The sequence below is a fragment of the Coffea arabica genome, chromosome 4e (genome assembly GCF_036785885.1).
Source record: "Coffea arabica cultivar ET-39 chromosome 4e, Coffea Arabica ET-39 HiFi, whole genome shotgun sequence".
Lineage (NCBI taxonomy): Eukaryota > Viridiplantae > Streptophyta > Magnoliopsida > Gentianales > Rubiaceae > Coffea > Coffea arabica.
Window position 1 is genome coordinate 42,646,696 of NC_092317.1, and position 13,667 is coordinate 42,660,362.

Below are 13,667 nucleotides of genomic sequence, written 5' to 3' on the forward strand. Positions count from 1 at the left end.
TTTTACTTTTGAGATAAATATATATTGTTTGAAAACTTTTTTTCTCCTTTAACTTGGAAATTACTATTATGTGATTATAAGATGTATATTTATAGGAAAGTATATTTTGTAAAGTAGAGAAAATTATGCCTAGATTTTGCATATTTGATGAAATTTTTTCTCTTTACTTGATTTATAAGTTAAATGATAAATATCGTCAATAAGTGCAATACTTTTCTCATGATTATTCTTTTGAGGGAATGTTTATTATCTTATTTTGAAAAAAAATAAAAAAAGAAAAAAATAAGGGTTGTTCTACTCCAATGGTTCTTGTACTTAGTAACCAAGAGTTTTTATCTACAAATGTCGACTTTCGTGTAAAACGGTATTTGAATTAAGAATATGCAAGACAACTTGAGTATGTAAAGTGATTCAAAACATTATTCTATTTTAGACTACAAAAAAAAAAACCTTTCTTCGGCTTCTTGCTGTAAATTCCATTCTTTTCAATTCTTTTTTCAGTATGGGTTCTAAGCATTGGTTTGCATCTTTCTCTACCCTACTTCTCATAGCTATATTGATCTATAATGCTGGAATTGTTAGTTGTCAAATTAAGGACTCTAAAAATTTTTTGATTTATGATGCAACCGGACCTGAGAGTATTGCCTTTGATTGGTATGGTGGTGGCCCGTATACGGGCATTTCTGATGGTCACATAATTAAGTGGGTTGCAATTCTGAATCGTTGGGTCGATTTTGCTATAACAACTCCATACAGAATTGGTTGTCAAGGTCCATTTAATCATGTTTACGCAGAGGCCAGATGTGGGCGACCACTAGGACTTAGTTTTAACCAGAAGACTGGTGATCTTTACATTGCTGATGCCTACATGGGTCTCCTGGCCGTTGGTCCTAATGGTGGATTAGCTAGACCACTGGCAAAGCAAGCAGGAGGAATTCCATTCAGGTTCACCAATGATGTAGTGGTAGATCAATATAGTGGTATAGTATATTTTACTGACACCAGCACACGATTTCCAAGAAGTGCATTTGCTTATGTGATATCAAGTGATGACAATACAGGAAGGCCATTGAAATATGACCCATTGACTCATCAAGTAACGGTCCTTCTGGATCATCTTATGTTTCCAAATGGAGTAGCACTGAGCCAAAATGGGGATTCCCTACTTGTTACTGAAACCACAAACAGTAGAGTGTTGAGGTATTGGCTTGAGCCATCCAGGGCTGGTAAGGTTGATGTTTTCGCACAACTTCCAGGAAGGCCATACAACATCAAAAGAAACCAACAAGGTGAATTTTGGGTGGCAACTAACTCAAGAGATGGGATTTTTAATCCACTTGGAATGATAATTAAATTGAGTCCGGAAGGTGACATATTGAAGATAATAGGAGCTGGAAATGGGGTGACATGGGGGTTTAGTAGTGATGTAAATGAACATAATGGAAATTTGTGGATAGGATCAGTAGAAGGGTCTCGTGTTGTCAGACTAACACTCTCTAACTAGGCTAATATTGCTTAGAAAAATTATCATTAGCTCTTAAATTTATTTCTCTCTTTTAGTGGTATTTCTAATCTTTTGGACAAAGATCAGTATCGATAATATGATTTTCCCTATAGTTTGTTTCAACCTTAGTAGCAGGTATGTTTCCTATATTAGCATTTTGTAATAATATTTTATGAGTAAATCTTATATATACTAAAAGTATATACACTATTACCGTTAAAAAAAAAAGAAAAAAAAAGAGTATGTGAAGTGATTGAGTAACCAGCGATTTTCATCTAAAAATGTTGATTTTCGCGTCAAAAGGTACTTTCACAACTTGAGTAATATTTATATCCTTATACTATATAAGAACAAGTTTAGGGCAAATATAGTTTTTAGATTTCAACCGCAAGGGTGGGGCTATTTTGGAAACGTGAGAGTGTTTGAAATATAATTGGAGCATTAAATACAAGTTATTACAGCTTTAATTTTGCTATAATTACTTATATAACCTTTCAGACATTTAAGACTAGGGGCAGGTTTGGTAAGTGACAATGTTTGGTGCCAAGTTGAGTATCAGGTACAATTGAATTAAGCTTGTGTTTTGATAGAATTACATAAAAGGTCTTTTAATCATTTATTATATTAACATCCAAACCTTCCAATTTCTGAAGCCTTTCTCATCCATTAAGGAATTAATTGGATGTTTACATAATTGGATTTTAATTACAATTAATTGACCTAATTATTACCTGAACAACCATTATCATATTTATGACCCATGTTTAGCCGATTGCCATAAACAACCATCACCATAGTTATGCCTCCATGTTTAGCCGATAGCCTGTCTTCTTTTTCTGTTTCACCTCTTTGGTTTTATTATGGCTATTAAATATTTGGTGGAAGACGTAACTTTTCCTTTAAATTGAGATGAGCTCTTTGAGTTTGAGGTGGTTTTTTCTCTTTTTTGATGATTGATTTATTCAAGAACTCCATATAGTTTGCTTTTTGATACTTCTAATTCCAAAAACTAACTAATTGTGCTATTTTCTGGTTCTTGTATTTGTGGAATACGTTTAAGTTGGTATCAAAACCTAGTTTTATTGCATATATCTTGAATAAGGTTAGCAATTTTATCATCTTGCTTATAATTCATTAAATGAAGTTGTGTGGAACTAATTTTTAAAGTAGCAGAACTTATTTGTTCTTATAAATTTATTACTTATAAGTTCTAGATATTAAGTCAAAGTTTAATTAGAACAGGGTATAACATGAGGGCATTGCAAAAGCAAATTGAACGACGACCTTGAGAAAGTCCCTCCAGTCCTGAAGAAGATTGATTTGCTTTTCAGAAGCATTGAAGCTCGTGCCACACCGGATCCAACACATGCTTAGTTTCATATCCCATCTTCACCTCCTCGACCAAGTTGCTAACATCAAATATTTCATTCATCAGACTTTCTGGTATGCCGTGATTTACCACCTACGTGCGCCGTCACATACTATATATCACTCAAACTAAACCATGTAAAAGCATGATGTTTTTTGACAATTCTAGAAAGAAGGGAGTCTGAATTTCTAGAATTCCCAGTGTCTTGCTGCTACTAAGTAGCTAGGAATCCAAATTCCCAAGCGAAAAAGAAAAAAAGAAAAGGGAATGATCCGGTAGTTACCATGAAGAAGCCTCAATCTTGACATCTTCTTCCAAGTCTCAGATAGCTTGAAGATGCTAATCAGTATTGTTGAAAGTAAGGTACGAAAAAATAATGATAGGGACTGAAACTTGAGATTTTGATGCAATAGGCTTATAGGCGTGGGTGTTGCAGTAAGCATAGCAAGAATGGATGGAACCGAGGCCTGGTGATTCTGCCAGTAGTTTAATGCTTGACAAAATTTTTGATGGTTGAATAGAATTATTATGGCATTTTATATTATGGATAAAATATGGTTCAAGTAGTTATTTTTATTTAGTTTTTCATTTAATATGATTTGGAATTCGGCTTGTGTTGATTTTAATTGGAAATTTTATGATTGTAAAATTTATTAACTTAGAATTTTGTCCTTCATTGAAACTAAAAAAGAAAATTAATCATGTTACATAATACTAAGATGTAATTTGCACTCTATTTGCTTTTCATGTTATGATCTCGTTCTTGTATTCTGCTGTTTATATAATTCTAAATACAAAAAAATTGTTTTTTTACTTTGACAACTCGTTTTGCGATATTATTTAACATGCTATCTAAAAGAATTTGTAGTGGAACTTGATGAGTTTAAATGCTTTAGCTACAACACCATTTTGATTGCATTGTATTAATTCATTTACTCATAATTGTATACTATGCAATGATAATTAATGTTTCTTGATTTGATTGAAATAACTATTATTCATAGTTCAAACGAGTCAATTAAGTAGAGTTGCTATATTGGATACTTATATAAGTAAAAATTAGAAAATATCATTAAGGAGTTTCTACCATAGCTTGCAATTCGAATTCATATGAGTAATTTCTTCTGATTTTAGTTACCATTTCCTACAATTTCAAATTTAGAAAATATTATTTGCACCAATTTTTATAATCAAGGTAATTTCAAACCAGATCTTTAACAATTTGCAGATTTGAACTTATTTATGAGATTATGAAGAAATGTCCCTGTAGACACCAAATTTTTAGTGTATTTTTATTTACTATTATTTTTATTTTTCATGTTAGTTTTTATTTACTTTTAGTCTTTTATTTTTATTTTAAGTCATTTTAGCATAGAATTTTTCGAAAAAAAAGAAGGGAAAATTATTAGCATTTTGTTTTTATCTTTTATTCCTAATTTTGTTCATTTTATCTGATTTTATTTAAATTGTTATTTTTCTTTATTTATTAGGTTCATTATTATTAATTAAGTTATTATTTATAAAAAAAAAAAAAGGGGACAAGCTCAAGCACAAAGAAAGTTCCAGCTTACTTCCCGTTTTGTTTCCCATTTTCTTTAGCTCGAATCATCTTATTTTCCTATGTTTCATTCCGTCATTTTTCTCCACCTTTAGATCATGCTAACCTGGCTTTCATCAACGAAGCAAAAGGGGGGTCAAGGAAAAAAGCCATCCAATGGTTTAACAATCACCGAAAATTGCAGAAAGACATGAACCATTGATCTTAGGTTCTAGGGACATTCGGTGCTTATAAGGGGGGTCAAGGGACGGCTAGGTTTTGGGATAGGGAGAGAGTTGGGGGTTTGACAGACGGCTGGAGGGAGAGAAAAAGGGAGTTGGTGGCGGAAAGAAAGAAACTGAGGGAGAAAGAACGAGAAAGGGACCAGAGAACGAGAGAACTGGGGGTGACGGCGGAGAGTTCTGGGCGGCGAAAAGAAAAAAGGCTGGGAAAAACGGAAAGAAAAGGGAAGAGTGAGAGCTTCGGGTGAGAAAAAAAAACGAAAGAGAGAGCCGAGGAAGACAAGAAAAAGAACCAAAGGGGAAGAGCTAGGAATCTGATGACGGCTGAAAATTTTGGGAGAGGGTAAGAGAATCTGGTGCGGCGGCTGAAGTGAGAGATAGAGAGGTAGCTATAGGCTGAGGGTTTGAGGAAAGAAAAAGGGAGGTTCTGGTGAGAAGAAAAGAAAAACAGCAACGGAGGGAGGCTTTGAACCAGTAGCCAAAGAGTGGATGAAGAGCTGGAAGTAGCCATCGTTTGCCGAGACCCACTGCCATCGCCATCGAAATTTCGAGAAAAACACTGTAATGAGTTCTTCCTCTCTCTTATCCTTAATATTTGCTAGCAAAAGGATAAAAATCAGAGTTATTAACTTGCTTGTTTTCTCTGATAATTGCGCCTTTATGATTGAATGATGCGGTTGCTGTATTTGGTCAAGGAATCTGTTAGGTTGTGTATGAGTCGTTGTTTGCTATTGCATGAGTTAGCAAAGTCAGTTCAATCTTGCTAATACACCTGACTGGGTTGGATAAAAGGCATCTAAGTAAATTTGGGTCAAAGAGATCCGTATGTGAAGGTTGGTAGGCATGTAAGAAGAGTCCAGTTGGCTTTCTGTTGTTTCCTTACGTTTTACTTGCACTTTACAAGATCAAGATGTTTCCTTTTCGCTGTTTACCTGTGTTTTGGGTATAGCTCTTGCTTGATGGTCTTGTCTCTTGGGATCAGATGACGTTGGGATGGGATATTGTGCGTACAAGTCTGCTGCAGTGAGCTTGAAGCTTTCGGCTCATTGCAGCAACGACCATTTCTTTGTTGTTAAGTTTGTTTTGCATTTATGCTGCTTTTCCGCTTCTAGTAGCATTATTGGACCTGTTGAGAGTAAGTATGTGCATTTGTGTTTTTCTAACAATGCTATTGAGGGAGTTTTCTGGTTGAACGAAATTGCAGCAGATCCTCACATTGCTTTGTTGCATTTCATGCCTGGTTGCTTTACTTAGATTCTTTTGGAGATAGATGATTATGTTTGGGGGAGGGTAATGACAATGGGTTGGAGCCTTTGTAGTTGGGCTTAGTTGTTGAACTAGTACAAGTCTGTTTGAACTTTTACGTACAAACATGGCTCGGCTAAAGCAAATGAAACGCAGCAGCAACATTGCCGAAAAGCATGGCTGGAAATTGTCGCAGGTTTCACTCTTTCTTTTGCTGCATTTGTATCCCGTTGCTTGGACTGAATCTTCTAGGATTGTTTGAAGTCTTGCACTAGTTTTTGGTTGTTGAAATGGTAGAATCCGTGTGAGTTGCTTCATATAGGCCTTTTTGTTGAATGATGAAGTTTCAAGAAAATCACAAGGCTGGTTTTGCTTTTCTGTTGCTGCACACGTCTTCCATTTGATTCTTCACTTGTCTTCATTTGATTTTTAATGGTTTAGTGTCCATGACTGGATTGCGTTAATCATAGTGTCTAGCTGTTAGGTGGTGTCGAGTGATGGTCTCTGCTGAATGTTGTTTGAAGTCTTGAATGAAATCCGCATCTTGAAAGCTTAAAGTTGCCGAAAGCTTCATAAGCTTGTGAAACTTTGCTGCAGAAGGCTTCTCACGTCCTTGCATGAAGATTGCATGAGATAACTTTCTAAAATTACACTTTGGCCCCCAAGTCCTCCTTTGTCTCACTATGGCTCAAATAATTGAAAAATTGATCAATTTAATCCCTTAAATTTCTTTAATTTTTTGCAATCAAGTCTCTACTTTGTTTTAATTTCTTAAACATGAGTTATCTGCTTTCTTTCAAGTGTCTTTGACTAATTTAATTTATGCTTATTCCATTTTTGCGATTATTTGTTAATAAAGTGATGTCTTGACCTTTTTCCTTTATTTTTGGAGGGTAAATAAGTCATTTCACCCCATTAGAGCTCCAACTCAAGGGAGGTACACCTTATCCTTTATTTTTGACTTTATTTGATCCTACGTGCATATATGTGTCTTATGTGTGCAATTGCATGACTTTAAGTGTTTATTTCATTTTTTACCTTATTTATTTCTTTAGTGGCTTAGTTTTGCTTTAATTTTAGTTCAATTTCGTCATTTGGGAGGCACTCGAATGCCAAAATTGTAATAGTTAGGGATTTAATTGTTTTATTCCTTTTATTTCCCCTTTTAGATTGTAGTAGGCCTTCCCCCAAAAAATGTAATAGTTAGGGCCTTAATTGCCTTGTGTGTTTTGCATGTCTATGTGCTATGTGTTTAATCGCTTTCTTAGGCTTTGGCATCTAGATATGCATGCTTATTTGTTATGTGTTATGTGAATTACGTGCTCACATGTCTACTTGCTTTAATTATGCACATTACTTACGTATGTGTATGATGGATGCAAATGCACGTAACCGTGGCTAGTCCAATGCTAGTCATGGTTGTCCCCTCGAGCTCTTGCAAGTCCAATGCTTGCGAGAGAGCGTAGATATGGGCTAGTCCAACGCTAGACCCTTAAGAGCCCTTCGCGCGTTAAATCATGATTGCATGATTGTGTGATCACTTCATTTCATGCATATCTTAACTTTCTAGGGCCTCTTTCATCATTTCATTATTTTATCCCTTTTCTTTTTCTTGGAGTCTCATACTTTTGCATTATTCGTGACCTCTCCAAAGAGTCATTATTGGGCATCACAATTAATGTGATTGGCACCACTCAAGCTTTGAAGAGAAATTTTGCCCCTCGATCCCCCCTAGGTCTAGGGTTTGCATTCATATAGTACATCCAAATGTAATAAATCTTTTGGTTAAAATAAGAAAATCTTTGACTAAATCGCGCAACTAGCCTTGGCCAGGTTGAGAGGGTGCCTTGGACTTCGTCCTTGCCTTCCCTCTCTTCAAATGTGACTCCCGAATCTTTTTCTTTGGTTTACGTAGACTAGGAGTCGTTTAAAAGGGGTTTTTTTTTTTTTACTTTTTCCTTTGAAAATACATTTTTAGGTGACTTGGTACACCTTAACTCTATACCAAGTGGCGACTCCGATTTTGTTTTTAAAACCCTTTTTAAACTATCATTTTGGGTCAAATCGTCGCATTTTCAAGTCCCATTTAGACCCAAATTTTTCTTCATTTTCTTTGTAAAAAATTCACCTTTTTAAGTCATTTATTTATTTTTTTAAAAAAATGGGGCGCGACAGTCCCTAGCAAAAAAACACCAAATCTGAATCGTTTCTACAAAACTTTAAAGAGACCACTTAAGTTTCTTATATATCTATCATTTTTGGGCATTATTATCTTTATAAGAAACATGTAATTAAGTCATATTATGCCCACCAAATTATATAAATAGTTAGTCTAAAATAAAATTATTTTAGATTAGATTGGACGCAAAGTGATTGATGGATAAACTTGACTTGATAATTCAAGTTGAGCTTAAGTCGAGGGAGAAATCAAAAGCATTGCTTGAGGAATCTTTCACGAATATATATAGATTCAGGAGATGAGGAGTCCAATTGATACTTTTAAATGTTTTATCATCTTGGATAAGTTTTTTAAAAAAACTTTTGGATACTTGTCAATTGCATTTCAAACATTCTTACATTTCCAAACTACCCTTATTTTTGTGGTCGAAATTCAAATATAACCTTTGATCACAACTGATTTTTATATAATATAAGGATAAGGATATTTCATTGCACATTATTTTATTGACTCACTATGTAATTTATGATTTTTCTGGTAAAATGACATGATAAAATCATCATACTTCAGTTCTTATACTATAAAATATTAAACAATAATTATTAATTATCTTCAATCACAAATACCAAATTCCCGTTCGTCGCGCGGACTCTCCCTCCCTAGTATATGATATGAATAAATTCCTCTCTAAATTGAATAAGAAAATGATCATGGCTTTAGGAAGTATTTTATTGACCATATGACTTACTTGCTTGTGAAATTGGATAAGGATGAGAAACTGAGTTGAACTAGCTAAAATTATGGTATAATTAACTCTTCTTTACTTGATATTAGGAATGTAATCGAGCCAAGTCAAGCTCGAGTATTACTATATTCGAGCTCGACCGAGTACAAAAAATCGATCCTCGAAGCTTGACTCGAGGAACTTGTTTTAAGCTCGAGACTCGACTCAAGCAGTCGAGCCTAATCAAACTTTTTGACACACTTTCGTCTTTTCTTCCCTTTTTTAGACATTTTTTCTTTTTAGGTCTTTTTACAATTATGTTATTACTTTTTTGCCATTATGAAATTTTATTATAAAGAAGAGTTTATTGTAAATTCCGTAAAACTTATACCCATAATGGTCATTTTATAATTATAATACATATATATTATTTAAATTATAAATATATTATTTAAATACCCCCGACTCGACGAGTAGCTCGACAAGTCTCGAGCCTCAAAATATTGGCTCGAAACTCGACTCAAATGACAATCGAGTAGCTCGAGACTCGGCTCGAACTCGGTCAACCCGAGTTCAAGCCAAGCCGTTGACCGAGCTACTCGCGAGCTACTCGATTATGGCTCGGCTCGCGTACATCCCTACTTGATATTATGAGTGCTTGAACTTAATTGAGTGATTGCATAATGGTTGTTTACCTTATTTTTGAAAAAATGAAGTTGGATGGTGCACATATGTTTACTTTCAAAATATTGGATCATTGTGGGTGTGTATTTCTAATTGCTTAAGGACAAGTAATGGTTCAAGTATGGGAGAGTTTGATAAGAGTATATTTTACGTGTTTTTGCTGTATTTTATTAGTTAGTTTTGGTGTGTTTTATTTAGTTTTATAACTAATTAACTAGGGTTTTGGTCAAAATATACATTTTGTGGTTTAAGTGGCAAAAATTGTATTTCTATGGATTTTGATGGTGAAAACTTCATGTTTTTATAGATTTAGCGATTCAATCATCAATTGGCATGAATTGAGACGAGAATTGGATAAGTATTGATGATTTGAAGTGGTTTAAAAAAGACATGAAGTGCAAAACATTCAATTGAAGAAATGCAAGTAAAGACAGTTTTGACACATTGTCGTATTTCAGCTATAACTTGAGCTACAAGCATCATATTGAGGTGATTATTATACCATTTTGAAGCTAAGTGATAGATCTACATTTGGTATGAAGACATCAAAATCCAGTTTAGTGATCTTCCTTATCAAAAAGTCAAAATATAGAAGTATATGTGCATGGTCGAGTGTTGAAACAGAGCTCTGACTAGGTAATGGTATTTTGTTCATATATTGGTCCACAGAACTCAAAATTGGATGATTTTTGAAGCATTGGAAAGAAAACTCAAAGTACTACAACTTTCATGTTTTTCATAAGAGTTAGTTCAGCCTCTATTATTGAGAAAATAACAGTTGAATTGAGATTAAATTCACAAAAGTGAATACGCGACTTGGCAATACGTGGGTTGTAGTCGCGTATTGTAGCCTGATTTCCGCAAATTGTTCAAACACTTGCTCTGCTTTCACACTACTTTCCATCTCAACTCCAGACAAGAATTTTGGCTACACATGTTCAAGGAACCTTTTGGAAGAAAAAAAGGACTTTATGTCTTGTCCAAAAACCAGCTTTTGACTCTCTTAACACTTGAGATGTTAGAATCATTAAAAAGAGAGAGTAGAACATATTAGAAGGGAGTATCATCAGATTTTAGCATTAGAACTTAGATGTTAGTCTTGTTTTGTTCTCTCTAACTAGAGCTATTGTGAGAATAACTGGAGACTTCATTGTACAACTCATTTTCTTGAAGAAATAGAAGATCATTGGGAGCTTCTTTACTAATTTTGGCTAAGCTTCTTTATCTATCTTTTACTTGTGATTCAATATGTGTTCTTGCAATCAAACTATGCTCTTTCTTGTTACATATTATATGAATAGCTAAATTTTTAGATCTAGGGAGTAGATGAAACTTATGCCTATTTGATATGTAGTGAATATGTTTTATACTTGTTACACCTTGTATTAACTTGTTTATTTATACATGCCTATCACTTGTTGTTACTTGATCACCAATAGCAAGATTTTAGTTGTTATTATTCAGTGAAAATTGGTAATAATGATGGAACAACATAAATAAATCTTGAGTAGTAGACTCATGAGAATAAAGGTACACTCAAGTGAATTAAACTTGAATTTCATGAAGAAAACAAGAGTATAACTAGTTATTCGCCATGAGAATAGGGAAAACTAGTCTATTTTAGTCCATTTTATCATGAGAATGAGATTTGGTAAGGTTGGAAATGAATCTCTAGTTAAACAATAGTTGTAACAAGAGGTTAATCTATTTATTTATATCTTTTGTGCCATAAGTGGAATCTATTTCCCTAGACTCAAATATTTAGTGAATTTTCTTCATTGTTGCCTTGCAAATATCTAGTTAAGATTAGTTAGGTAGTAGTAATTACATATTCTCTTGCTTAAATCTACCATTAGTCTAAATAATTGAGTAAGTAAGGACCTAGTGCTTGCAAAGTTGCTCCCTGTGGGATCGACCTGATATAAACCCTAACTACTATCTTGACTTGTATGCTTGTAGTAAAACGGGTGTAATTTGGAATTAAAGTTGTACTTATATCAAAAACATGCCAACTCACTTGCAAAATATAAAGTGGTCGGGGTCTTCTTTGCTACCGTGGTCATTCTTGAAAAAGGGATCTGGCCCAAACCTATAATTCCTGAGAGGGTAGCTACCCGAGGAGTGATATTAGCCTCGACTGGTTATGGGCATGGAAAGACTCTCCACCCTCATCTTCCTGTGATCAAGGAAGCATATTTATGGAATAGATATCTTGCTCCTCCTTGAAGCCAACAAACCCTAAAATCAGGTGCCCCAATGAGCACTTCTGCCCTCCATGGAAATTCATTGCCAACAATCAATATCAAGATCCCGATTCTGAACTTTTTTTCTGATACTCAAGTAAATTCAATTGGCATGCCCACAAATTCAAACACCAGTGCAAGCTATCCATATTCAAAACCAACGCAAGTTTTGTACACATTTAAACACCCTTTACTTTATTTCCTTAGCTTCTATTCATTGAAATGAAAAATTAAAGAATGATATCTTTGAACTCGTTTAGAATTTCTCGACTTGTTTAAGACTTTTGAATTCTAATGCATTGTAAATTCAATTGGCATACCCATGGTAGACGAGCCTTGTGAATTTAACTGGCATGCCTGTGTTAGATAAAAAAAATGATAAATTGATTAAAGGAAAATTTTTACAAGTATTAATAATTTTCCATTGAGATGCTTAAAGGTAATTGTTGTTGATGGGTTCTCTACTAAATCTGCGTACAAAAGCTAGAGCCAATAAGAACTCGATAAGCGTTTAAGTCACCGACTAGGTGTTAGCTACAGCAAAATTAGACATGGAAATGACAAGATGGAATGTAATCAACTAAGGAAAAAAAGCAAGAATATGCAATTAATCAGAGAATTTAGAGAACTCGGAATCAATTCTAATGATTATTACCAAGGAGGTAACAAATTGAGTTCCTAGTGGTAGAGTCGAGGTCACCAAGAGACGAGTTCACCTGCAAAACATAAAGTGGCAGGGGCCTACCCCCTATCTCACACCGATGCTGAAGTTAGAAGCAGTTTGGGAGTTGTTCGTATGGATAAAGTTGCATATCTTTTTTTATAAGTAGTGAATGAATGTATATACTGGAAAGGTGTATGGATAGGATGACGAGATATACAACTGTCAGACGTTATGAGATAGACAATGGGGTGTTAATTGTAAATCTGAACAACAGGGTGGCTGACAGTTAAATCAATCCATCAATCATTGATCGCATCATTAATCTAGATGTCTGTTGTTTCGGATCGAAGCAATTCTCGAGATGAACTCTCGCTTGAGAATAACCAGGACAAGGTGTATTCTGAATTAGTGGAATGGACGAGGTGATTTGAGATCGAGTAGGCTAAGATATACGCAAAAGCCCCCAACCTCAGGTAGAGTGAGCCTAGTCGATTCTCTATCTGAAGATATGCTCTGTAGTCAAGAAGAAACGCGTGTTGAGACCTTGAGGGATAAGAAGATGAAACGTCAATCAAGGGTAATTGATGTGTCCTATTATGAAAATGTCAGTTGATTCATCATTCATTAATAGAGAGAGGAAGACGAGCGTTTTAGAATTCGAAAAGTCTATCTTTCATCGAGATTACAACATATTTGGTTTGAGACGAGAGCAATGCTACGAGCCTATCCATTTTACCGAGGTTATAACATATATTGGGCTGAGCCGAATCAGTCAGCTACAATTCCGCCTAAAGGTCAAATGGCAATCTACGCTGAGCAACTAGAAGCGGGCCTGAGAATGCCAACCACCCAATTTCTTCGAGACAACCTTCGATATTGGGGAATTTGGATCATCCAAATCGCTCCCAATGCCATCCAAATTCCTATATGATTCGAGATGTTGTGCTGAGAACAAAGAGTGAATCACATTGTCAACCTATTACAAAGATTTTACATGATAAAGAACAATGAAAATGAGAAGGACTGGTTCGACTCTGGGACCCACTCCAAACATATTCAAAAGTTAGTAATAGATTCCCCCACCTTAATTAAAAGGTGAAAGAATCATTTTGTTTTTGTTTCCAATGATGATTTCTCGAACAGATTTTGGTGGAGACCTCATAACGCACCTACCGACCCCTCTCTTGAGTTTGTGAAAGAGCAAAATTTTCAAAATTTCAAAGGGTCAAGCCTCAAGAACCCAATACGATTTTGCTAGAAGAGGGCATTAGTTGAA

At 34.8% G+C, this 13,667-nt stretch overlaps 1 protein-coding gene across 1 annotated transcript; it reads left to right on the forward strand.

The window, feature by feature from the left end:
* The first annotated feature begins 502 nt into the window (after positions 1-502).
* LOC113741014 (protein STRICTOSIDINE SYNTHASE-LIKE 10-like) lies at positions 503-1,504 on the forward strand. Its single transcript, XM_027268511.2, has one exon. It carries the CDS (start codon positions 503-505, stop codon positions 1,502-1,504), a length of 1,002 nt encoding a protein of 333 aa, XP_027124312.2.
* The last annotated feature ends 12,163 nt before the right edge of the window (positions 1,505-13,667 follow it).